Here is a 26,340-nt window from a genome sequence, read left to right on the forward strand (position 1 = left end):
CCTGCATTCTTAGCCTTCTGTGTTTTTCCTTCCCTCCCCACTTAAAATGTGGTTACAAAGCATGGATCCACATGGATCCTCAGGATCTTTGCATTGGGTCACCCCAAATTCACCATCAGAGCACACAGCATGTCCATGGCTACAGCCTGCCCCCCCAAAATCACACACCCATTGTTGCCTGGGGCTGCAATGGTGCAAAAACGTGGTTACAAAGCATGGATCCACATGGATCCTCAGGATCTTTGCATTGGGTCAGCCAAAATTCACCATCAGAGCACATAGCATGTCCATGGCTACAGCCTGTCCCCCCCCCCAAAAAAAAATCATGCACCCACTGTTGCCTGGGGCTGCAATGGTGCAAAAACGTGGTTACAAAGCATGGATCCACATGGATCCTCAGGATCTTTGCATTGGGTCAGCCAAAATTCACCATCAGAGCACATAGCATGTCCATGGCTACAGCCTGCCCCCCCCAAAAAATCACGCACCCACTGTTGCCTGGGGCTGCAATGGTGCAAAAACGTGGTTACAAAGCATGGATCCACAGGGATTCTCAGGATTTTTGCATTGGGTCACCCCAAATTCACCATCAGATCACATGTCTGTGGCCACAGCATGAAGCACAAAAATGATACGTCCACTGTTTCATTCAGAATATTTTTTCCCTTGTTTTCCTCCTCTAAAAACGATGTGCGTGTTATGGTCAGGTGCGTGTTATAGAGCGAAAAATACGGTAATTTAAAATATAAAGGTGCTACACCCACAAGTGTACCTGATTGGACCCAGTCCAGAAATCAGCCTTGATAAAGGTCTGACCCAGTTCTTGAGAGATGCTGTAGAAATGGTACGTCTCCAAGCAGACAGAATTTTGTTGGCTTGGCATAGACGTTCCACGTACTCTCTTCTGTCTGAACATGTGGTATTAATAAAATGCTGTTCTAAGAATATGATGGGAAGTGGCCATGTCAGGTGCACTGATAAAAGAGTGGAGGTGGTTCCATGAATGTTATTTAACTTGCCTTAATTCTGGGGGACAAAGATATTAAACTACTGCGAAAGGGAGCTAGGGCTGTGCTTATAAGATTTTCCGGTGCCCTTCCACCCTTGATAAATGTCAATTTAAACTTCCAAGAATCTAGGTAAATAGTTACCATATTTTTTGCACCATAACACTCACTTTTTTCCTCCTAAAAAGTAAGGGAAAATGTCTGCGTGTTATGGAGGGAATGCCTACGGGTGGCATGCCTACGGATTCTCCTCCTCTAAAAACTACATGCGTGTTATGGTCGGGTGCGTGTTATAGAGGGGAAAATACGGTACTTGTCTGATGCGCCATTATTCTCAGCGTATTTCATTGTAATATGCACACAGCCATCTAGGAAAAGGGTTCCCAGATTGTGGTCCGTGGACCATCAGTGGTCCATGAGCTTCGTTTAGGTGGTCCATGCTGTGTCTGTGGATTTGTGGTTGAAGATGGGCAATGCCACATTTATCACGTTGAATATTCACATGGGGTTTTTAAAAATTGTATTTTATTGCTTCTTTTGTTTCTTATGTTGTATTTTATTGCATTGCAATGAATTCTGTGGAATTGCAGTTTCTATAGCAGGCAGAAAAATCAGTAAGACCATCAGGAATTTCCAAGTGGTGGGGAAATTGGAGAGCATCTTATTTATTATCTGCCCTTCAAAAGTCCCAGGGCAGGTCACCACATTAAAAGCCATCTAAAGCAATCCACAACTTGACTTCTCATGAAGGAGGCTGGGTCAAATTGGAGGATTCCTGCATGCACAGAGCAGATAGAAAAATGGGGTGGGGGGCCGGGCATCTTAATATCAGCAAGCCCATTGTTAGTGTGGGAACCTGGCACTGTAGCAGCAAATCAAAGAGTTCCCTATGGGAATAGTTAATTAATTTCAAACAGCAGGTGACTCTTCCAAAGCAGTTTCCTCTAAAGCTGTAATCTATATTCTGAGTGTCTGTAGCTGAGACCTTAGTGTCAAGGTCAAAAGCCCCTCGGCCCTAACCTGATGATTTCCTGTTTGTCTTATTAATAGACAATTTAACAGCAATAGGCCATAAAACCAGCTGTGCTTTCCCCGGCAAAAATAAAATAAAATGTTTTTTAAATAAAATGGTTGATGAGGTCTGTTGAGCAGAAATAGCAAGCGACTGGAGATGTCTGCGTTGTTGTGTGTTTAATGTTTTCCTATGATGAATTTAGCTCACTCGCTTCCCCTTAACAGTGGTTCACTGGTACAAATTTAACACCCGTTGGCTGTGGTTAACCACTGTTGCGTCGCTCAGAAAAATAATGGCATCTGAATTTGCTGTTCGGGGGTGGGCCTAGCAGTTAAGCCAGGGCTTTTTCGGCTGTGGCTCCGATCTGGTGGAACACTCTGTCACAAGAGACTAAGGCCCTGCGGGACTTGACATCTTTCCGCAGGGCCTGCAAGACAGAGCTGTTCCACCAGGCCTTTGGCCAGGGCACAGCCTGACTCCCTCCCTCGGCAATCTTCACGGAGCTCTGGCCCAATGGTTGCCAGTGGCTTGAATTAATTAATTTTATAATGAATGATTTTAGAGTGTTGTTTATGCTGTACTTTTGTACTGTTTTATTGTTGTTAGCCGCCCTGAGCCTGGCTTCGGCTGGGGAGGGCGGGATATAAATAAAATTTATTATTATTATTATTATTATTATTATTATTATTATTATTATTATTAAGGTTGGCTCTTACCAACTGCATAACTGCAGGTGCAAGGAAGGTGCATGTGTTTCCAAGGTTGGCTGCTGATTGGGAAACCATGGTTAGCTGAGAACCAGCCTGCTATAGCCTCACTGAAACATTAACCTGCACTGTTTGTACGAATAAAGCTGTGAATTGCACATAGGTAAAGGGACCCCTGACCATTAGGTCCAGTCGTGACCGACTCTGGGGTTGCGGCGCTCATCTCGCTTTATTGGCCGAGGGAGGCGGCGTACAGCTTCCGGGTCACGTGGCCAGCATGACTAAGCCGCTTCTGGCAAACCAGAGCAGCGCACGGAAATGCCATTTACCTTCCCGCTGGAGCGATACCTATTTATCTACTTGCACTTTGATGTGCTTTCGAACTGCTAGGTTGGTAGGATTGCACATAGGGAGGTTTAATTTATAAGCACCCTGATTCCCATGATAGAGTTCAAGGTGACGTACACAGGGCTCTTGGGGGCCACCAATCCCCCACCCTGTAGAATTCTATCAGCTAAATTTTATTTGCACCTTTGGGGTGAATTTCAGGAATCAAATTGCTTTTTCTGTGCAGCCTGAACAGAAGCAGTCACCATTAAGAAAAATGAGGTCAGAATATGCCAAATCTATACGTGGACTGTCACTGGATCAAGTGACTTTTCTTCTTTTGGTTCTCAAAGTTCTTAACCTGGCTCAAGGTTGTCATCTGACCTAGCCTGATGTTTAACTGAGAATCAGTCACAGTCAATCCACCATTTGTAAAATAAGATTTTAGAGCCGTCTTGCTCAAAAATGGCAATTAAGCATTCTGTTTTGTTGAATGTAACCTTGGCTTAAGGAGCCATTTGGTGCCATTTCTGAGTTTTCTAACACTGGCTGGGAACATCCCTTGTCAGCAGCCTTGGAGACCAGCTAGATGAACTGATGTTCTGACTTGCTGTAAGGCAGCTTACAGTGGTACCTTGGGTTAAGAACTTAATTAGTTCCAGAGGTCTGTTCTTAACCTGAAACTGTACTTAACCTGATGTACCACTTTAGCTAATGGGCCCTCCCGCTGCCGTCACACCGCCGCCGCACAATTTCTGTTCTCATCCTGAAGCAAAGTTATTAACCCAAGGTACTATTTCTGAGTGAGAGATTTTACTTTCTTGGGCTCCATGATCACTGCAGATGGTGACAGCAGCCACGAAATTAAAAGACGCCTGCTTCTTCGGAGAACGGCAATGACAGGCCTAGACAGCATCTTGAGAAGTAGAGACATCACCTTGCCAACAAAGGTCCGTATAGTTAAAGCTATGGTTTTCCCAGTAGTGATGTATGGAAGTGAGAGCTGGACCATAAAGAAGGCTGATCGCCGAAGAATTGATTCTTTTGAATTATGGTGCTGGGGGAGACTCTTGAGAGTCCCATGGACTGCAAGAAGATCAAACGCATCCATTCTTAAGGAAATCAGCCCTGAGTGCTCACTGGAAGGACAGATCGTGAAGCTGAGGCTCCAGTACTTTGGCCACCTCATGAGAAGAGAAGACTCCCTGGAGAAGACACTGATGCTGGGAAAGATTGAGGGCACAAGGAGAAGGGGGCGACAGAGGACGAGATGGTTGGATAGTGTTTTCGAGGTTACCAGCATGAGTTTGACCAAACTGCGGGAGGTAGTGGAGGACAGAGGTGCCTGGCGTGCTCTGGTCCATGGGGTCACGAAGAGTCGGACACGACTAAACAACAACAACAAACTATTTCTGGGTTAGTGGAGTTTGTAACCTGAAGCGTCTGTAACCTGAAATGTCTGTAACCCGAGGTACCACTGTACTAGGCTTCTTACAATTTATTCCATGTATCCACCAGAAGATCTGGAGACAGAAAACGTCATCTTAAATGGTATAAGTGTCGATGCATCTCTGATGGGATTTTTCTAGGGGGCTTCAATTGTCTTAGTTGACCCCAAGTAGTAAATATATGTTTGCTTACTTTCTGCAGAGTTTTGGGTGTATGTGTGTGTGTGTGTATGTGTGTGTGTGTGTTGTTTTCAGCAAATGCTTGCCCCCGTCCTTGTTTTCTTTTCTTTTTTTGCAACAGGTGGCCTCTTGCTGCTTTCCCATTGATGCCAGACGTGTACCAAATGCTTGGGCTTATGAGGCTTAAGGACCCAGCTGCTCCTCTGCGGGTGGGGGCAAGAGGGAAGGATGGGCAATGCTGTAACAAAATTAGTAAAGTTGATGTTCAGCCTGGCTGCAGCGAGCACGGGTTGATGTTTCCTCCCATGGCCAATGGACAAGAGTCGGCTAATAATGACCTTGCATAGGACAATTTTGCCTTTCAGCATTTGTTGAAACTGCTAGCGCTGCTGTTAGAATGCCTCCCTCTCCAACTCGGGTCTGAGTAGATGCTACGGCAGATGGGCACTGTGCAGCTACAGTCTAGATCAGTGTTTCCCAAACGTTTTTGGGCAACGGCACACCTGTTTACCGGAAAAAAATCTCGCGGCACACCACCATTAAAGCCCCGCCCCGTGACGTCAGCGCGCAGCGTCACGCCGGGAGGGACGCACAAAAGTGAAAGTTTTTTCCCTTCCCCTTGCCGGGGTGGGAGGAGGCAGCAGAGCGAGGGACTGAGGGACGGCGGCAGCTGAGGCGGCGGCGATAGCGGGCGGAGGAGGAGCCGTCGCCGGGAGTTGCTGCTGCTGCTGTTGCTGCTGCTGCCCGGACATGCCGGCCTCCTCCTCCTCCGCTGTCTCGCAAGCAACCCACCCTCCCCCCGCTTCCCCAGACCGTCTCCCCCCCCCACCGCCGTGTCCCCTACCTGTGCTGCAGCCCCACTAGCCCCAGCGTGATCACATGGGGCACGTCCAGCTCCGTGGGCCACAGGCCGGAGGCGATGCACCCGAACACGCCGCACTCCTCCCGAATCCCCAGCTCCTCGAATTCCATGGTGCCCGAGCGAACACGTGTTGTTGTCAGCGCAGCTGCTTCTGTTATTGCCGCTGCTGCCTCCTGCCGCCGCCGCCGCCTGGGTTTGAGGGGGGGGGCGGAGGAGGAGGAGAAGGAGGCGGCGGCCTCAGAGGCGCGAGTTCCTCTCCGCGCCCACCCCTTGCGCCCGCCTCATTTACATGCATACATTACGAAGGGGCGAAATTCCCCGCCTCGGGGCTGCTCCGCGTGGTGGAGTTGGTTTCCCCACCCCAGAGGAGCAGAGCAAGAGAGGTCGCCTTCGGGGCGGGGGGGGCTACTTTGTATCTGCCTTTGGACACAAGTTAGCTCCCGCTCGCTCTTTCTCTCTCCCCACAAGTTAACTTTGTTTCCCTCTCTCTTTCTCTCCGCGCGCGCGCGCTTCTGAGAGCGAGTTTTGCCCAGTGGCTCCGAGAGTGTAAACGGCTGGCTGAAGTGCTGAGGAGACCGCGAAGGGCGGAGGGAGCTGGGCTTCGCGCGCGACGGAAGGGGTTATTCCCCCCCCCCCTTATGGAAACGGGGTTTGAGGGAATAAGGGGTAGGGAGGAGACTTCGGTTTTTGCGCGACTGAGCAGGGGAAGGGGGCGTCGGCGGGCGCTCGCCTCAGATTGGAGAAACGCTACCAAAGGGTTGTGAGCGGGGGGGGGGGGTGTTAAAAACATCCCTCCCTCCGTGGGTGGAGGAAAGATGGCTGGGAGGCAGGATGTGGCCCCGGCGGAGAGTTTTAGGTGGCCCAACCCCTTCCCTTTCCCAATGAGGTGGAAGCATTGGCGGGTTTCTGCAACCGCGCCCCGCCCCCTTCCGCCGTCCGTGCCCCCCCCCCTCCCTTCGTACGCAGCCCCAAAAGTGCCTCCGGACTCCGAACGCGCTTCTTTTTCGGGTCGCTTCCCTCTCGCGCGCTGCTCACTTGGTTTTGTTCTCTCCTAGGCGCCCGACTCGCCCGCCTCCCTCCCACGGCACACCAGCCGGTGTCTCACGGCACACTAGTGTGCCGCGGAACACCGGTTGGGAAACACTGGTCTAGATTTGTAGTTAGAGAGCTGCAGCCATAAAGGGTGGCCTACAAATCAAACATACCTTTCTTTCCATGCTACTGCGTTCCATGGGGACGCGGGTGGCGCTGTGGGTTAAACCACAGAGCCGAGGGCTTGCTGATCAGAAGGTTGGCAGTTCGAATCCCTGCGACGGGGTGAGCTCCCGTTGCTCGGTCCCTGCTCCTGCCAACCTAGCAGTTCAAAAGCACGTCAAAGTGCAAGTAGATAAATAGGTACCACTCCGGCGGGAAAGGTAAATGGCATTTCCGTGCGCTGCTCTGGTTTGCCAGAAGCGGCTGAGTCAGGCTGGCCACATGACCCTGAAGCTGTACGCCGGCTCCCTCGGCCAATAAAGAGAGATGAGTGCCGCAACCCCAGAGTTGGCCACGACTGGACCTAATGGTCAGGGGTCCCTTTACCTTTACCTTTTACAAATCAAACATACCTTTCTTTCCATTCTACTGGACTCTGGTTGGTACCCAGTCCTTGCTCAAGAGCCCTTGCAGATATTGAAACAGTGAGGTTATTTTTCCATGTGAGCTTAATTTGGTGCATGCATGAGCCATCGAGGAAAGACAGCTTGCTTTTGAATGCCAGTTCCTGGAAACGGCTGCACGGGGAGATTGCTCTCAGGTGCTGTTTGCAGGCTGGTCCAGAGGCATCACATTGGCTGCTGTGAGAACAGGATTCTGGGCAAAATAGGCCATTGGCCTGACCTAGCAGGTCTGTTCTTGCATTATTGTGAGTTGTCTATATGCCTCCCTAATCTGTGTCTTATGTTCCATCTTCCACACTGCACTGCAATTTGCTTTTGTATGCCACGGAATATATTACACTTAATTCTCCATTGTAGTAGACGTGAGAGGAAATCTGTGCTACTGCAAAGGAGGAGGGCCCTGTCAAATACAATGTGATTTCTGTAATTGGGTTAACGTGCTAAAAATGGTGCTTGACAAAATGCCTTTCTATTTCAGCAGGCGTCTTAAAGAAATTCTCTGCTTTTGTGATAAATTTTAATTGACTCTATCCACCGCGTCCTTTCTGTAAGTGTTAGGAGGCATGCACCTTAAAGATTCGGGCAATTAAGCATAAAGTAAAGCAGTAAGCATGCGTTGTTAATGAAACAATTTATTTTGATAGTTGGGCCATCCTAGCTGAAGATGCCCTGATACCTACAGAGGAAGAGCGGTATTCAAATTTAATAAATATGAATCATAATAATAAGAGCAATTTAAGAGCAAAAGTCCTCTCCTCTGCACTTCGATAAATGTAGGTAGAAAGATAGAACATGGAGGGTGGGTGGGATAAAAGAAAATCCTTGTATCAGACCCTCAAAAACAGAAATGTCAAGAGGCTAGAATATTTTTGGGAGTCAAGTAATATTGTAAGTGCAAGGGGAGGCAGCTGGTGTCCAGCATAATCCTCCCCCCCCCCCCGCCATGTCTGCATGTCTTCAGATGGTATTTATCTGTATTGTCTGCCTCCTTTTTATTCTTTCCATCTGTTGCGCACATTTTCGTTCCTTGGCTTGGAAGGTGGAGGCAGGGAAGGAGGAGGAAGACAAGTGTTGCTCCTTCTCTCACAGAACCTGGGGAGAATAAGCAAATCAGTCTCTTACGCTTAAGCCAAGAAATGGTATTCTCTATGAAATTGAATATCAATATACGTATCAAGGCTTTGAGATTAGACCACTGAAGAAGCCCGGAAAACTACCTGGGGAGTGTGCTACCTGCAAGCCCCAGTAAAAGGGCCCCATCGGGGGCGAACAGCGGCCTCTTGATTACTTGGACCGCCAGGGCGAAGCAGGTGCAAAACGTCGGCACCCTCTCGGGTGGCGCTGTGGGTTAAACCACAGCGCCTAGGACTTGCCAATCAGAAGGTCGGTGGTTAGAATCCCTGTGGCGGGGTAAGCCCCCGTTCCTCGGTCCCTGCTCCTGCCAACCTAGCAGTTCGAAAGCACGTCAAAGTGCAAGTAGATAAATAGGTACCGCTCCAGCGGGAAGGTAAACGGCGTTTCCGTGCGCTGCTCTGGTTCGCCAGAAGTGGCTTAGTCATGCTGGCCACATGACCCGGAAGCTGTGCGCCAGCTCCCTCGGCCAATAAAGCGAGATGAGTGCCACAACCCCAGAGTCGGCTACGACTCGACCTAATGGTCAGGGGTCCCCTTACCTTTACCTTTACAACTTCATTAGCACCTCTTGGTATTGTGAACAACACCAAACTTACCTTTTGTTGGTATCTTCATGAACTTGCCTAAAAAGATAAAGAAAACAAAAGACTGAGTTAAGCACATGAAAAATCCATTGAAATCAGACATTATAAGTTCACCTTAGGTTGGGTAGTTTGCAAGTCTCTGTGGCTTTGCATAAGGTTTTGTATTTTTCTCTGTAGTTAAACTATGGCATTCGCTGATGGTTGGCCACCACCTTTGATAACTTTAAAAGGGGGCTGGGCAAATTCACAGGGGGCAAAGCGTCCGATAGCTACTAGCCATGACGGCTGTGTTCAGCCTTGCCTGTTGGAGGCAGTATGTCTCTGAACGCTATTTGCTGGGAATCGCGGATGGGGAGAATGCTGCCATGCGCTTTGCAGGCTTCCCTGGGGCATCTGGTTGGCCACTGTGGGAACAGGATCCTGGGTTAGATCTAGTCACCTGATCTAGTAGGGCAGTACTTAAGGTGGATGGAGGAATGCATGGAGAGTATGAGGTAGATGTGTCCTCCTTAGGTGTGGACTTTTATTGCTGGCCCTTGTGGTAAGGGTTTAGGCCTGGATAGCTCAGTTGGTTAGAACGCGGTGCTGATAATGCCAAGGTTTCAGGTTCGATCCCCCGTCTGCGACAGCTGCATCCTTCTGCATTGCAGGGGTTTGGAGTCGATGATCCCTCAGGGTTCCTTCCAACTCTACAATTCTATGATTCTGTTTTTCTAATCTTAAGGTATCCAGATCAGCAAAGTGGGAAAACTCCTGGCCATTTAACTCTGGAAATGCCAGAGATTGGACCATGGACCCTGCTGCGTACAAATACAATGGTACCTCGGGTTAAGTACCTAATTCGTTCCGGAGGTCCATTCTTAATCTAAAACTGTTCTTAACCTGAAGCACCACTTTAGCTAATGGGGCCTCCTCCTGCTGCGCGATTTCTATTCTCATCCTAAAGCAAAGTTCTTAACCCGAGGTAATATTTCTGGGTTAATGTAGTCTGTAACCTGAAGCGTATGTAACCTGAAGCGTATGTAACCCAAGGTACCACTGTAATGGACTCAGCCGCTAAAATCATGGCTCTTCCCCTTCCAGTTTCTAGGAGCCAGTAGCAAATAACATGAACCCATGTCTATTGATATTTGTTTAAAGGGGGGGGGGGGGAGTGCGCACGTCTGCACAACTTGCAACACACCCCATGAATCAAGTATTTAGGCCTGGCCAGGTGCCTCTTCCCTGCATCTTTTCAGTTGCATGCAGGCAGTGAAAAGCAGCAGATTCCGCATTTTATGGTGGTTCCTCAAAATGGCTGGTGGCCTGTGTTCAGCGGTCAAGCCAAAAGTAGTGCAGGATCAGTTTCGATTGTGTGGTGCTCACATCAGATGTTTAGCAGCCTGGTCAACCAGTTGGCTGGGATTCTTCCAACCCAACTATAAAACTTTATGCACGTCATGCGTTATAAAAAAAAATATTGTCATTCTGCTGATCTCTGGAAGGTGAGATTATCCTGCTGGATCTGGCCAAAGCCTGACCCGATACCTATGGGAAGCCAGCAAGGATAGGAAGACGCACGACTGAAAAATGTCTAGGACCTTGTCCTGAACACGAGAAAGAGAAGAGTCCCGTTTTCCTGCAGGGTGCTTGAGTCTCTTGAAGGGCCTTGAAGTTGCTCCCTAAACGAGCGTGCCGTTTGTTTAGCTGTGTGTTCTTCGTGGTGCCATGACGGCGTTGTAATAGGAAAGATAAAGGGCTGGCTGTGTTCTGTTTTCAAGGAAGATAATCGCAGAAGGCCTTGCGAACGCACACCTGCCCCGTTGCCCAGGACACAGATAGATGGGGAAGGACGCGCAGCTTGAATCTAATCTGTCTGCCTTGAGTTGGTCCGTCTGCTTCCTTCTGCAGGAAACAAATGGGGGCCCGAAAGAGAGGCTTGCTAGAGCAGTGGTGTCCAACTGTCTTGGCAAGAGTGGCACAAATCAAGTCCTTCCGTGTGCTCAGAGCTACTTGTGTCACATGGGGGGCCAAGGCATAATTCTGCCTTCAGCCTACTTTGCCAGAAAACGGGCAGCAGTGTGCAAGAGAAAGAGAGAGAGAGATGTAACAGAAAGAGAGAGAGATGTAAGCAAGCATACAGTCCTGTTTCTGAGTCCTTGCCAGGCTTGTGGGTCCTAATAATAATAATAATAAATAATAATTTATTTTATTTATACCCCGCCCTTCCTGGTCACAGCTGGGCTCAGGGCGGCTAACACCAGTAAAATTACAGTAAAATCGTAATAGGGGGGGGGGGGACCAATTTAAAATACAGGTTAAAATGCAGCCTCATTTTAAAAGTAGCCCATAGGTCAAAACCATAAGGGTCAGACTGAGTCCAAACACATAAGGGTCAGACTGAGTCCAAAAACACAAGGGTCAGACTGAGTCCAAACCAAAGGCCAGGCGGAACAGCTCTGTCTTGCAGGCCCTGCAGAAAGATGTCAAGTCCCTCAGGGCCCTAGTCTCTTGTGACAGAGCGTTCCACCAAGTCGGGGCCAGTACTGAAAAGGCCCTGGCCCTAGTTGCGACCAATCTAACCACCTTGCAACCTGGGACCTCCAAAATGTTGTCATTTGTTGTTGTCACCTTAAGGTCCTCTGCGGGGCATACCAGGAGAGGCGGTCCTGTAGGTATGTGGGTCCTAATGCTCTACCCCAGGAGTGCTGCAGAGCCCAGCTACCTGTGCTACTCATGTGGTGCAGGGGGCTTAACACTCATGCATACCTACGTTGGGGCTACAAAAGCACAAGCCTGAAACTTCTCATCAGGTTGCTTTGTTTTGTTTTGAATATTTTAAACTAAAAAAAAACATAAATCTGTAGAACGGTTGGATTTTGCAGCCTGCATAAATGGTGTGAATGTGCATGACTTTGTAGAGCACATAAACTTCTGCAACTGCGAGTCACAGGAATGGGTGAGGAGCGCTTTGCAGATCCCACAGGAGTTGGGGAAACAGCCGTAGTTTTGCATCTGCTCTGCATATAGAAAGTCACTCTCTGAGTTATCCAGGTAGAGTTGGGAGAGAAACCTGTCTGAAGCCCTAGTGAGCTGTTGCCTGTCAGTGTAGACAATACTGAGAAAGATGGACCAATGGTCTGACTTGGTACCAACACCACACTGTGTACTGCTGACCCTGGTGATGGGGAAGGACTGCAGAGTCAGGAAAGGAAGAGATGTTTTGCACTACCTAGTCTCAGGATGCTTTCACCCACCCCTGGTGCTGGCAGCCTATAGCTTCCTCCTGTGTGAAATACTTGCTGGGAAGGCTTGAGTATACCAATGTGAAATCCAAGCTCCGTCTCTGTTGCTCCGTAGACTCTCTTGTTGCTGGTCAGCCAGATTACCTGCCTGTCCTCCTGTCTCCTTTCTGCGAGCTGCTTCTCTGCATCCATAGCCTCACTTGCTTCTGGACTGCAATAAGTCAAATCCATACCCTGTATTGATAAATAGCCCTTGCATCATTGCAACAACAGTAAATGGCTTTCCCCAAAGAATCTTAGGAATTGTGCTTCGTTAAGGGTGCTGGGGGGGACGCGGGTGGCGCTGTGGATTAAACCACAGAGCCTAGGACTTGCCAATCAGAAGGCCGGCGGTTCGAATCCCCACGACGGGGTGAGCTCCCGTTGCTCGGTCCCTGCTCCTGCCAACCTAGCAGTTCGAAAGACCATCAAAGTGCAAGTAGATAAATAGGTACCGCTCCAGCGGGAAGGTAAACGGCGTTTCAGTGAGCTGCTCTGGTTCGCCAGAAGTGGCTTAGTCATGCTGGCCACATGACCCGGAAGTTGTACACCGGCTCCCTAAACCAATCAAGTGAGATGAGCGCCGCAACCCGAGTCAGCCACGACTGGACCTAATGGTCAGGGGTTCCTTTACCTTTAAGGGTGCTGGGAGTTGTTAGGAGGCTCTTCCCAGGGCTACAGTTCCCAACACCCTTAGCAAAACTACAGTTCCCAGGATCCTTTGGAAGGAAGCCTCAACGGCTAGGTTGATTATTTCATGCTACCATTACCTGGCCCTTCAAGCGTTGCTGGACTGGAACTTTGATAATCTCAGAGCTTTGGCTATGCCAGCTGGAATTGATGGGAGGAGTCCCAACAACATCCGGACGCCCACAGGTGTAGGGTCTGTCCCCAGCTCTCCATGCCACCTCCTCTCCCAATTTGCAGTCCTCCGATGGACAAGGCAGCCAAGCTCTAACCCCTTTCCCTCTCTTCGGACACTTAACTTGAAATCACGTTAAGATTGTTATTTGTGAGTGTCTCCTCCTTCCTCCTCCTCCTCCTCCAGCGTCTTAATTAGGTGCTTGACAACATTAACTTTCAAATGGATGCAAAGCCTCTCTGTTGCAGCAAATACGCTTTGACGAAAGAATTAGGCTTCCCCCTCCTTCCGGCCCCCCTGTTTTGAGCTGCGGCAAATGCCTGCTCATTTGGAACAGGCTACTCAGGGTGAGCACGTACAAGCACTGCTTTCCCCCTTCAGTGGGTCGCCTGCCTGTGTGCCCATTAATGCCCCGCTGTGTTTCAAGATGGCAGCAACCTCCCGAACGTGGAGGAGGCTGTAGAAGGGCAAAGCTGCTCCCCCTCAAATGAGTTTTGCCTCTGTTTGACGCTTCCCAGAGTCTTGTGTCCCGGATTAAGCCACGCTGGTCCTTTTTAAAATGGAGAATAATCGATCTGGAGCCGGCACCTCTTTTCCCACCCAGAGCGCACTTTTCTGGCACCTCTCAGGTGGGCGCCATTGCAGGCTGGTCCCCCCCCCCCCCGCCCGCTTCTGGTCTTTACGTAATTCTGAGAAGCCCAAAACGAACATTTTGAGTCAAAATGGAAGGTTGGCCACCATGTGCGAGTCTACACTTTTTTAGGTCTACAACTCCTCCTAGCCGCCATTGGTCAAGTAAATGGGTGGGGCCAATCGTATTTCCTTTTCTTCAGTCCCTCTCTTGTGTAGTGGCAATGGGCTTTAAGCTTTCCAGCCAGGCCTCTACCATTGCACACATGCACGTTTGCACGAGGACCCCTCCGAGCTGCCCTAGCCATCTGCCTGAATCTAAGGGAGGCGGGGATACATTTATTTGACCTGCACCAGAACCAGGGGTGACCCCCAAACTAGCTAGGGAGACACTGCACGGTTTCATTTCATTTCACTCTTAATTTGTATATCACCTTTCTATATGACTATATTCAAGGCGTTTTACAAGCTGAGGAAACAACAGAACAGACAGCAAAGACCACGCAACTAATAGCAATCTGACCCGATACAAAAATAAATAAATCATAATAGAGGCGTAACTTTAAAACAAACAACTTAAATCAAATAAAGCAATATTCAATAATCCCTTGTTAAACTGGCATCTTTTCTGGGCTGCCCTGAGTTGCCCAACTTCATTGTGAGTTCCAGCACCTATTTTTCTTGGTGTTGATGCCAGAAGCATGACCTAAGTGCGCATTAATTATGTCAGGAGTGGAATTCAGGTAGCGGGCCGTGACTTTGTTTTATCTTGTTTTATTTGTGTGTGTCTCTCACGCACAGAATCCCCATTTACCACAGCAGCCTCGGAAACACCTCATGGTTTTTTGGGTCATATGTTTTTTTGGGTTCCTGGCGCTGAATGAGAGCATTTAATATATTATATCAGGTGCCTTGTCTCATCTGTGGAGGTATGCCAAATTCTCCAGTTGGGCTTCCACCCCGGAATCACATGCAATAGCCCCCCAAGTGCTCTATCTGAGCCCGTATGTCTCTGAATCCCAGTTGCTAGGCATTGCAGGTTGCAACGGCACGGCTGTCCTCATGTCTTACTCATGAGCTTCCCATGGGTATCTGTTCTGCCCCTGTGAGAGCATGATGCTGGGCTTCAATAGGCCTCTGCTCTGATCCAGTACTGTGGCTCTTCTTATATCCCTGGCATAGCTGGCTTCCAAAGAGGACAAGGCAAATTCATGGAGGAAAGGGTTAGGTCCATGACCACCGGCCGCAGCAGCAGCTGCTGATGGAATCTCCGAACTTCAGAGGCAATGCTTTGCTTAATTACCAGATGCGAAGGGCAAACAAGAAGGAATGGCTTGTCTTCGTAGCTCCCTGAGTTTTCCCCAAGGACACCTGGCTTTTTCACGGTCGGGAACGAGAGTGTTGGGTTTGATGGGCCGCAACTGTGATCCAGCCAGGCGGTTCTCAAGTTGTGTTAGCGCCATCTACTGGCGAGTCAAATGTTCTGTGGAAACCGATTCGCAGGTTTCGTGGTACAGAACTTGGCTGCGTCACAGAATTGTCAAGGGCTCGGGTTTTTTGGTGGGGACTTAAGAAAGCAGTCCTGTGTGCCTCCTTCCCAACCACAAATCACTGGTTGCCACGGCTAGCCAAAATTAGCGGACCACTGTGGAGGTGGGCATCTCTGGCACCCAACACTTAGCGTGGAACCTTTTGCAGTTCCCTTGCAGCAGGAATTGACATTGGACATCTCTGCCTTTGAGCAGAGATACAATACAGTGGTACCTCAGGTTACATACGCTTCAGGTTACATACGCTTCAGGTTACAGACTCCGCTAACCCAGAAATAGTGCTTCAGGTTAAGAACTTTGCTTCAGGATGAGAACAGAAATTGTGCTCCGGTGGCGCGGCAGCAGCAGGAGGCCCCATTAGCTAAAGTGGTGCTTCGGGTTAAGAACAGTTTCAGGTTAAGAACGTACCTCCGGAACGAATTAAGTACTTAACCTGAGGTACCACTGTATCTACTAGTGGGCTGGAGCATCCATTATCCTTTGACCCCTGGCAAATCCAAAATACGCTTTGCCATTTATTCTTGCAAGGTTTTGCTCTGCTTTAGTCTTTACTGAAAGGTGATAAGTGAGTTGCCTGGTATTGGTTGAAAAAGCACTAGTGTGGGTTCACAAAGTCAGAGACTAGGATACGTGTTGTTATTTTTCTTTTTTTGCAAGATCCTGTGCAAGATCTAGAGTGTTTAGCCTTATCACATAATGTCCAAACTAAGTTGCCTGTGTTCCCAGCCTCCTTTGTTTCTCTCCTTTGCGCTGAAAAGCAGAGCAGTGTGCTATTGTTCACCCTAGACAACCACTGAATGACAGTCGCCAATTGAGGGCACCCTTATAAATTGATAGCTTGCGGTTCAGTTCTTTGAGGCTATTGATACGGCGTCACAGTTGTGGAACACATTTCCTGGGGAGTATTGCCTGGCTATTTATTTCTCCCTTTAATTTTAGGGAACACTCTTGGTTCTGGCAGGTTGTTTCTATTGAGTCTCTGAAGAATGAGTTGCTCTCTCTTTTTTTAAAGCTTGATGATTCCTTTTAGTCATTTTATCATTTCATGGGTTCTCATTTCTTTTATTGCTTCTGCCACCCGTGCCAAACTGAAACCATCCCTGCACAACAGACGCCCCAGGGGCCAGGCTATAATTTTTTTTAAACGAAAGAGTAAGTTCTGCCCAAGTTTGCCCCGGAGCCGTCAATTCTGTAAGCATCAGGAAAAACTTTCTGACAGTACGAGCTGTTTGACAGTGGAATGGTCTCCCTCGGGAGGTGATAGACTCTCCTTCCTTGGAGGTTTTTAAGCAGAGGTTGGGTGGCCATCTGTCATGGATGCTTTAGCTGAAATTCCTGCATTGCAGGGGGTTGGACTAGATGACCCCGGGTCCCTTCCAAGTCTACGATTCTATGATTTACCCTGGGTATAGGGAGCCTCCAACCTGCCAGATGGTGCTGAACTGCAGCTCTCATCAGCCCAAACAAGCATGGCCAGCGGCCAGGAATGATGGTAGTTTGGCAATGTCTGGGGGGCCAAAGATTCCCCACAGGTGATTTAGACACTGGCATTCAGGTCTAGCCACTGTTGAAGAATCTTCTTGACCCATTCATTCTGTTTTCACTTCAGTGTTGGAGGAACCTTTTAGGAACTTTGCATTGCACGTTGCAATATTCTGGTTTTCAGTTGATTTTGTCCATTTGTATTATATCTTTGTTAAATTGCTTTTAGACTTTGGTTGTTGTTGTTGCATAAATCGGTGGGAAAAAATGTAATAAATAATAACAATCAATTTCCTAGGCATGGTTCAGAAATTTGTATCAAGGCACCACAAATGGCGTTAGAACACCCAAAGGGCCTGAGAAGACCTCTAGCCTTGGTTTAATCTGTGTTTGAAATACGGGGTGGTTTTACTCAAAATAGACACATTGAAATGAATGAACATGGCTAAATTAGGCCCATTAATTTCAGTGGGTCCATTCTGACTTAAACCCATTGCTTTTATTATTTCCATGCACCACTTGGGAATACTGTGTGTGTGTGTGTGTGTGTGTGTGTGTGTATCGAAAACCTTTCTTGCCAGTTTTTTCTAAATAAGACCGCTTTCTTCTTTCAGGTGCTACAAGAGAAATTGGCTCTGCTCTGACCAGAATGTGCATGAGGCACAGAAGCATAGAGTCCAAACTCAGGCAGTTCTCAAGGTGAGTTAATGCATGCCAGTGAGCCGACACAAATCGGAAGGAACCCTTCATTATTAGCTCCTGGACTTTGGTCAAGATGTAATTGCTACACAACCCCTTTCATTCAGGACCACATTAAGTTGTTTGCTGGGGCTGGCATCCAGCTAACCTCTGACTTTCGGTTGCTGGGAACACCCTTTCCTTTTCTCCCATCAAACAAACCGGGCTTTGTGGGAGAGGAAGAGTTTACTGCCCACCCTGAGGAAAGAAACAGAGGCTTGCTGGCACAACCCTCTTTGCACACCAGGAATTCCTAGTCATGGCATTAAGTGTAACTCAGCAGTGAATGAGGGACGCCAAAGGGGGATCGGTTCGTAAGCTGAGAACTTGGGAAGTTGCTGCAAAAACAAATTATTTTATTGGGCCTTCTCCAGTATCTGGTAACTCTCTCTCGAGGGAGTCTGAGAGCTACAGTTGCGCTGGGAGATTTAGCTATGAAATGGAGAGTCCCACCGCCCAACCCCTCTGATCTAGACACCCAATAGCCAGCCCTACACTTTTCATACCACCTGCAGTATGGACGCAATAATGCACAGCCTAACGTGATGGGCTGTTGAGAACACTTCAAAATAATTATATGAATGGGTTAGCGCAGCTCATAGATATTGAGGGGGTTTCTGAGCAGTCGGTGGGTCTGGCTTAGGGTAGATTCAGGTTGATTCCCCCCGCCCCCTTTGCAGGATTTGATTCCTCTTTGTGTTTTCTCAACCAAATTAGTGCTTTAATAGACTGTCTGATAAACCCACTTCAAGAGCAGATGGAAGAATGGAAGAAAGCAGCCAATCAACTGGATAAAGACCATGCAAAAGGTAGTTATATGGAGAAGGAGCCGTGGACAAGATGTGGCTGAACGATACAGGTTTTAAAATATAACTGTGCAAATGTTTACTTTTTGTGCTGTGTTTTCGAGAATCTGGTCACACGAGGTGGCGATGGCCGCTTATGGGATGACGCAGGTACAACCAGGGTTATGCATGAGCCAGCGCTAAGAAATCAGGAATGGGCTGTGAGAATCGCCTGCTCCTTTTCTGCATCTCCTTCCGTCCCTTAAGCAAACCCCCCTTTCCTTCTGCAACCACCTTTAAGCGTCATGTTAGCTCCAGTGTTATAAACATGGTTAGGTTTAACCACAGTTTCCGTTTTTAATAGGGGTTTGGAACCATGGTTTAATGGAGTTGGCTTTCAAGTCCTGGTTTTGAGTAGGTGCCAAGGGTAGCCTTAATACTGTCACTTAACGCTGTTAAAGTAATGCAGGTGGCTTGCCACTTTTTCCTAAGCTGGAAAGGACTTCAGGCGAAGGATCACGCAGCTCTGCACCTGGTGCTCAGTCTCTTAACCATGGATAAAGAGGTACCAGGATCAACATCTGAAGATTTGATAGAAGCCGCCACTTCTAAAAAAAAGAGTGATGTGTTCATTTTATGCAGAGATTTCAGGCCATACGGCTAAGTATTGCTTGCAACCGCTTTAATGTTTTGTGTGTGCTTAAATGCACCCTCAAAAAGGGACGCGGGTGGCGCTGTGGGTTAAACTACAGAGCCTAAGACTTGCAGATCAGAAGGTTGGCGGTTCGAATCCCCGCGACAGGGTGAGCTCCCGTTGCTCAGTCCCAGCTCCTGCCAACCTAGCAGTTCGAAAGCAAGTCAAAGTGCAAGTAGATAAATAGGTACTGCTCCGGCGGGAAGGTAAACGGCGTTTTCGTGCGCTGCTCTGGTTCACCAGAAGCGGCTTAGTCATGCTGGCCACATGACCCAGAAGCTGTACGCCGGCTCCCTCAGCCAATAAAGCGAGATGAGCACCGCAACCCCAGAGTCGGCCACGACTGGACCTAATGGTCGGGGGCCCCTTTACCTTTACCTTTAAATGCACCCTCAAGTGCTGAGAAGAAAGTACAGTGGATGCTCAGGTTGCGAACATGATCTGTGCAGGATGCACGTTCGCAACCCGTGTCTGTGCATGCACGGGTTGCGATTTGGCGCTTCTGCGCGTGCGCAAATTGTGGTTTAGCGCTTCTGCGCATGCGCGACCGCCGAAACCTGGAAGTAACTCGTTCCGGTACTTCCGGGTTTTGGCGGTCCACAACCTGAAAAAAATGCAACCTGAAGCATCTGTAACCCAAGGTATGAGTGTACAACCAGAATCTGGGACTTTGCGAAGCCGCAGTGGCTAGAACCCGCGGTTCTGCCCTGTTAACTGCAGAGGGGTGCATTTGTAGTAGTCTTAACCACAGGAAGCCGCGGTTTCTTAAAATAAAATGAAAGAACAATAAAAGACAGGTTACCACTAAAACCTGATGCTCTCTAAGAACATCCTGTCTGGCTGTTTTGAACAATTGCTGCTTCTCAAATAGGACAGGTGAACCGGTGGTTAGGCTGTGCCACAGCAGGTAGATTTAGTGGTAGAGCTGCTACCTTTTCTTCATCCTCCTAGCTTGTGCTGGCCGGGGCATTTAATTTTCATTTCATTTTCATTTGTATGCCACCTTTCTATATTGCTATATGGACAAGGCGGTTTACAAAGCTGAAGAAACAACAAAACAGATGGCAAAGTTTTTGTTTTATTGTGTATTTTGTATTCTCAATTTGTATTTTTCTGTTGTGAACTGCCCTGGGATCTTTGGATGAAGGGCAATATACAAATTTAATAAATAATATTAATATTTTCCTGCTCTTCCCTTCCCTTTTACATACTGCTTTTGTGCTAAATAATAGTGAAATGCATTAGGATGCATCAACAGAGAAAAGTAGCTTAAATTGCTTTCTCAAACACTGCATGCCATTCTCTGAACTCCTAGCATCATCAGGCATAGGCAGATCTGTTTGTTTATTTTTACAAAGCATGCCATAGCACAGATGTCAAATGTGTTGATATTCAGACTGTGTTTCCCTCCTTCCCTCTTTCTCTCTCTAGAATACAAGAAAGCCCGCCAGGAGATTAAAAAGAAATCTTCAGACACACTGAAACTACAGAAGAAAGCAAAGAAAGGTAAATTTCTCCCTGAGGTTTTCCTTACTTGCTTGGTGTGTGGCTGCTCTGAATTTCCTGTTTGTTTTTTTATTGCAGCAAAAAGCTGTGTTTCTGTGACTGTGCATAAATAATAATTTGGATGTATTGATTTGTTTTTGCCAAACACACACACACACACACACACACACACACACACCTCCAATTTAGGGTGGAATTAAACGTTGTGGTCTTCTGGCCATTTCATCTGTCTTTTTGAAAGATGGTCTCCCACCCTCTCCTCCCCCTTTGCACTGTTCTGGGGGATTCTTCTGACAAATACACCCCAAGCCAATTTCAAGGGTGTGGTGTGAGTGGGGGGACAAAGCCCCATTGCAGAAGCAAAAGGCCTTGCACAGGGTTTCCATTGACGGGGCTGGATAGGCGAATCCCAATCAGAGTCTCCATCCATCCTGGAGAAATTTTCACAAAGCTGAACCCCGTTCTAAACTTAATAGGCTCACGTCCACCCCATACATTTAACACACATTCAACACACATTTAACACACATTTAAAGCATGTGGCTAGTGTGGTGTAGTGGTTAAGAGTGGTAGTCTTGTAATCTGGGGAACCGGGTTTGCGTCTCCGCTCCTCCACATGCAGCTGCTGGGTGACCTTGGGCCAGTCACACTTCTCTGAAGTCTCTCAGCCCCACTCACCTCACAGAGTGTTTGTTGTGGGGGAGGAAGGGGAAGGAGAATGTTAGCCGCTTTGAGACTCCTTAAGGGGAGTGAAAGGAGGGATATCAAATCCAAACTCTTCCCCCACCCCTGGAATCATGGGAACTGTAGTTTGTTGATGATTCTAGGAATTGTAGCTGTGTGCTTCGAACTACAAGTACCAGAATTCTTGAGGTGCAGGGTGAGAAATACACTTTAAATGTATAGTGTAAATGTGATATAGACCTCGCACCTAGATACAGTGGATGCTCAGGTTGCAAACGTGATCTGTGCACGATGCATGTTCGCAACCTGCAGCATTCGCAACTTGTGCATGTGTGGGTTGCGATTCGGCGCTTCTGCGCATGTGCAAAGCGCAATTTAGCGTTTTTGCGCATGCGCGACTGTCGAAACCCAGAAGTAACCCGTTCCAGTACTTCCGGGTTTCAGCAGTCTGCAACCCGAAAAACACAACCTGAAGCGGACGCAACATGTATAGCCTGCTGCCTACTGCTTACGCCAGCTCTGTTCTCCAGACCACAGGGGCGCACAGGAGAATTTGCAGCAAGGCTCAAAAGCTTCCCTCCTTACTTGGCAGCTCTGCTGGACAGCTTCCCTATCGGTGTGGGATTGCTAGGACTTGCAGCCTCACTCTTCCACTGCCACTTTCCCAGTTGAGGCCCTGAGCCGCAGTTGGAGATGGTTTGATGCCAAACCAGCTTGCCCTGCGTATGGAATATGCAATAGCAGGACCCACCCGCTGGTTTTGCACACTCCGTTGGGGCCCAGCCCTCCATTTCAGAAGCATTGCATTACTGAATGGGCATGCGCCTCTTACGAAAATGCTTTCATGGCAACTATTGAAATTGCTGGGTGCCAGAGGGTTCTGAAGACGGACGCTTTCCTTTCCATCAAATTGGCTGTGCACTGAATTGCGCTCAGTGGTTTATAACACTGCAAAAATTACCTGGAAAGCGAACTGCCTTATGGCAAGTAAATTGGGAAACGTTGTCTGTTCCCAGCCATTGTGAATTCCATCCCTAAACAGCATAACTCCCACACTTAACTGCTGTCATGTTGACTGTTGTGATACGCATTTATTTGTGCTGAGTAGGAGGAAGTTTGGGTAAGCAGTAGGACTACTTCCTCCCACTGATGCAATTCTATAGGTGTAAGCTGCTGATGCATTTTAATCACTGTATAAGTGCATCGGCCTTCGCACTGAAATAATTTCAATATTCCTTCAGAGTTCTGGTGCGAGTGTGTGTGTGTGTGTGTGTGTGTGTGTGTGTATACCTGTCCCAACACCATGACCCCTTCATCCTGTAAAATCGGTCCCCCTATTACGTCTTGTGCTCCCAGCCAATTCTGGAGTCACAGCAGGAATAGAGAAGAGAATCACTTTCATAACGCTTAGAGTCAGGGGTCAGCAAACTTTTTTCAGCAGGGGGCCGGTCCATTGTCCCTCAGACCTGGGGGGGGGGGGGGCGGACTATATTTTGAAGTGGGGGGAAAATGAATGAATTCCTATGCCCCACAAATAACCCAGAGATGCATTTTAAATAAAAGCACACATTCTACTCATGCAAAAACACCAGGCAGGCCCCACAAATAACCCAGAGACGCATTTTAAATAAAAGGACATATTCTACTCATGCAAAAACACCAGGCAGGCCCCACAAATAACCCAGAGACGCATTTTAAATAAAAGGACATATTCTACTCATGTAAAAACACACTGATTCCTGGACTGTCTGCGGGCCGGATTTAGAAGGCAATTGGGCCGGATCCGGCCTTAGTTTGCCTACCCATGGCTTAGACACTGTACTGAACAGTCTCTTTCAAATGCTAAGTCCACCCCAGGGTTGGTGTGCGGCACTGAGAGCAGGATACCTGCTCTTGACCATCAAGGTTGGTCCCTTGTCTGTCTCAGGAGACAATGGAGGAGTGTGCCTTTGGGGGTGAAGTCAAACGGTTGGAAGATTACAGCATCTGCTGTGGCTGTGGAGACTGGTATGGGACAGACATGTTTTCGTTGAGGATTGGATCAGACAAAGGCGTCCAGTTGTTCTGTTGTAGGTGCATCGTGGTGTTTCTTCTCTCTGTGCTCCATCCTAGCAGTCATTCCTCCTCTGGTTGCTGTCGTGGATGCAAGACCTGACTGACTGTCTCCAAGTCTTCAGTCTTCTGCAGGGGATTCCCACACGATGAGGTTGATGTCGCCAGCCTTCATGTCCCGTTTGCGGACATCTTTGCAGTGCAGAGTTGGTCTGCCAACTGGCCTGGAGCCAGCTCCCCATAGAGCACATCCTTGGGGAACTTGCCATCTTCCGTTCTGTGGACCTTAGGATGATGGGATGGGCTTTGGGAAGGAGGCACAAGGCGTTAATACTCTGATTTACCGGAAACATGTAGGGTACTAGCCTTGTCCCCCTAGTCCACTGACCACACACCACGTGTCTTGTGCTGTCGAGATGTAACCTTGCCAAAATTTGATAACTACATTTTCTTTTGTCCAGCTATCTCTTGTTTCTTGTAGTCTCTGTCTGGCATATCTGTACACGCACGGTAGGGACGCGGGTGGCGCTGTGGGTAAAAGCCTCAGCGCCTAGGGCTTGCCGATCGAAAGGTCTGCGGTTCGAATCCCCGCGGCGGGGTGCGCTCCCGTTGCTCGGTCCCAGCGCCTGCCAACCTAGCAGTTCGAAAGCACCCCCGGGTGCAAGTAGATAAATAGGGACCGCTTACTGGCGGGAAGGTAAACGGCGTTTCCGTGTGCTGCGCTGGCTCGCCAGATGCAGCTTTGTCACGCTGGCCACGTGACCCGGAAGTGTCTCCGGACAGCGCTGGCCCCCGGCCTCTTGAGTGAGATGGGCGCACAACCCCAGAGTCTGTCAAGAGTGGCCCGTACGGGCAGGGGTACCTTTACCTTTACCTTTTTACACGCACGGTGGCTCCTTTAGAGTGGAAATCTGTCCCTTCTGTTTGTCCATCCACGTGTATGGAAAATATGCAAGGGGGGAATTTATATAGTGGTCCACACACAAGCTGTTTTAACTTGGTTTTGTGATGTGACCAGGTTCCCTCTACTATTAGTAGTGCCTCCACCAGCTTTTGGAGCAAGCTCTCCCAACTCAGTTTACGATAAAGATGTTACAAACAAAACAAAATGAGAGGCACACTGCTGAAACTCCCTGTTTTATTAGAGTGAAGGTGCAATGTCAGTACTTTTACATTTTTCTCATGGTAAAACAGCCCAAAGCCATACTGGAAAATGGTTTGGATTGTAGGCACTTCCTTGATTGTGGGTTCTGCTGTTCACTTGTGCATCAAAATTTAATCCAATACAGCAGTACCTCGGGTTACATACGCTTCAGGCTACAGACTCTGCTAACCCAGAAATAGTACCTCGGGTTAAGAACTTTGCTTCAGGATGAGAACAGAAATCTTGCTACGGTGGCAGCAGGAGGCCCCATTAGCTAAAGTGGTGCTTCAGGTTAAGAACAGACCTCCGGAATGAATTAAGTACTTAACCCGAGGTACCACTGTATTCCCATTTGATCCCCATGTACTGTTTCTGCTGAAAATCCATTATTATTATTTTTTAAAAACAAAACAAAACGGAAACTGTAAATCTGGATGGCGGAAAAAATTGGGTGGCGGTTTGATGATTACAAGATTGTGTGGACATTTCGGAAAACTTGCATGTAGTAGCAGCACCAAGTTCCACAATAAACTGTTGAGTGGAAGTGTCCTCGGATGTTAAAGGTATCAATAGCCCTTGAGAGTAAAGCTTGACTGCATCACTTCATTTTAAAAATCATGTTGGATTTGTTTGATGTATTCTCTCTGTTTTTCAGTTCAGTAAAATGTTTTTGGGTGTGCAGGCATTTCAGATTTTAATTTTGCTGCCCGTTTAAAAATTAAGATTACACAAAAGCCATAAGGTGGTGATGTGATTTATGTACCCAGGATTCTGAACTGAGTGTATGAAATGTGATAGGTTAGGTGGTGCCTTTTTCTTAAGAAAAGCGAATTTCCCATTACAGATTGGGAATTTATTACAGTTCACCATGGTCTACTGCACTATGTTGTATTTGTGTCTATTTTGATACTTGTTTTCCAACAGCTCAGCAAGCCTTTCAGTCGCCTTGGGCCTGTATCTATAGCTAAATACCATTTCTAGTTAGAAAACATTGTGTCCATTACTTCAACCATTTTCGTGACTCTTTTATTTATTTTATTTTATTTTATTATTTTATTTTTTGCAACCATTTTTGCAAATGTGTAATGTAACTTTTGCTTATTAACAGTTTGATAGCCCAACCCATCAATAAATGGTATATTAAAAAATGGCAAACCACTTTCAGCAGCAAAAGGTAACCCTGAAATTCACATGATAATTTTTGTACTCTTTGGACCTTAGAATAAGATGGGTTGACACTGTGTCTCTGCATTTTCTTATTGTTGGTCTCTAGATATTTCTGTTCCATAGGCACTTGCTTGGGCAGTTTTTCCACTTATCTCAAAGACAACTATTTCATCCAACGGATTTTAGCATTAAAACATTTTGTTCTGAAAAACATTGCTTGTTAGCTGTTTATATCTCCGTTTTAAAAAACAACTAGGAGGAGCTTGAGGGATGTTTTACGGAGGGACTGCAGCTCCTGTGGGGTGCAGAATTAAATTAGGAGATTTTGGCACGTTTGGGGAATTTATCTGCTACATTGGAAATGTTTGGGATTACTTGTATGTCGCAAGTATCTACAGATGTTACACACCTCTGTGTCACGCTGCTGGAGTGTGGATCTTCTGTAGCGTATATGTATTTTTAAGGTCACAATAATGTGCTTTACATAATGTTATGCCTAGTGTATATATGGAGAAAGATACGTAGAATGGAATCTATAGCAAATTCTGTTCAAGAAAATTTCAGGGTTGGAGAGGAGAACCTGTGGATGTGTTTACCAGTCTTTGCTTTAAAATATGTAGTGATTTCATTAGTCATGTGGTGATTTTTATTACTCTGATTTAATAACCTACATAGAAAAACACACACACTTGTCTAAAGATGAAAATTGTGCAGTGATTTAAACTAAGCGGATGTATGCAAATTTGCATAAGATGTTCCAGTTGCATAATTTGAGTTTTGTGCTTACAATTAACACACCCTTCCCTGTCTTAACATGTGCATAGAAGGGTGTAGGAGCTCCTTAAGTGGTGTAAAAAGGGT

The 26,340-nt window shown here is 47.5% G+C and overlaps 1 protein-coding gene across 11 annotated transcripts in view; it reads left to right on the top strand.

Moving 5' to 3' along the window:
- The window catches only part of MTSS1 (MTSS I-BAR domain containing 1), a 164,341-nt gene that overhangs the window by 109,835 nt on the left and 28,166 nt on the right, over positions 1 to 26,340 (top strand). For all 11 annotated transcript variants that reach the window (XM_028736171.2, XM_028736178.2, XM_028736172.2 and 8 more), the window contains exons 4-6: positions 17,324 to 17,408; positions 18,165 to 18,256; positions 20,358 to 20,432. In XM_028736171.2, coding sequence (XP_028592004.2) covers positions 17,324 to 17,408; positions 18,165 to 18,256; positions 20,358 to 20,432 — 252 coding nt within the window. The remainder of the gene's footprint in view (positions 1 to 17,323; positions 17,409 to 18,164; positions 18,257 to 20,357; positions 20,433 to 26,340) is intronic.

The sequence above is a fragment of the Podarcis muralis genome, chromosome 8 (assembly GCF_964188315.1).
Source record: "Podarcis muralis chromosome 8, rPodMur119.hap1.1, whole genome shotgun sequence".
In the NCBI taxonomy this organism is placed as follows: domain Eukaryota; kingdom Metazoa; phylum Chordata; class Lepidosauria; order Squamata; family Lacertidae; genus Podarcis; species Podarcis muralis.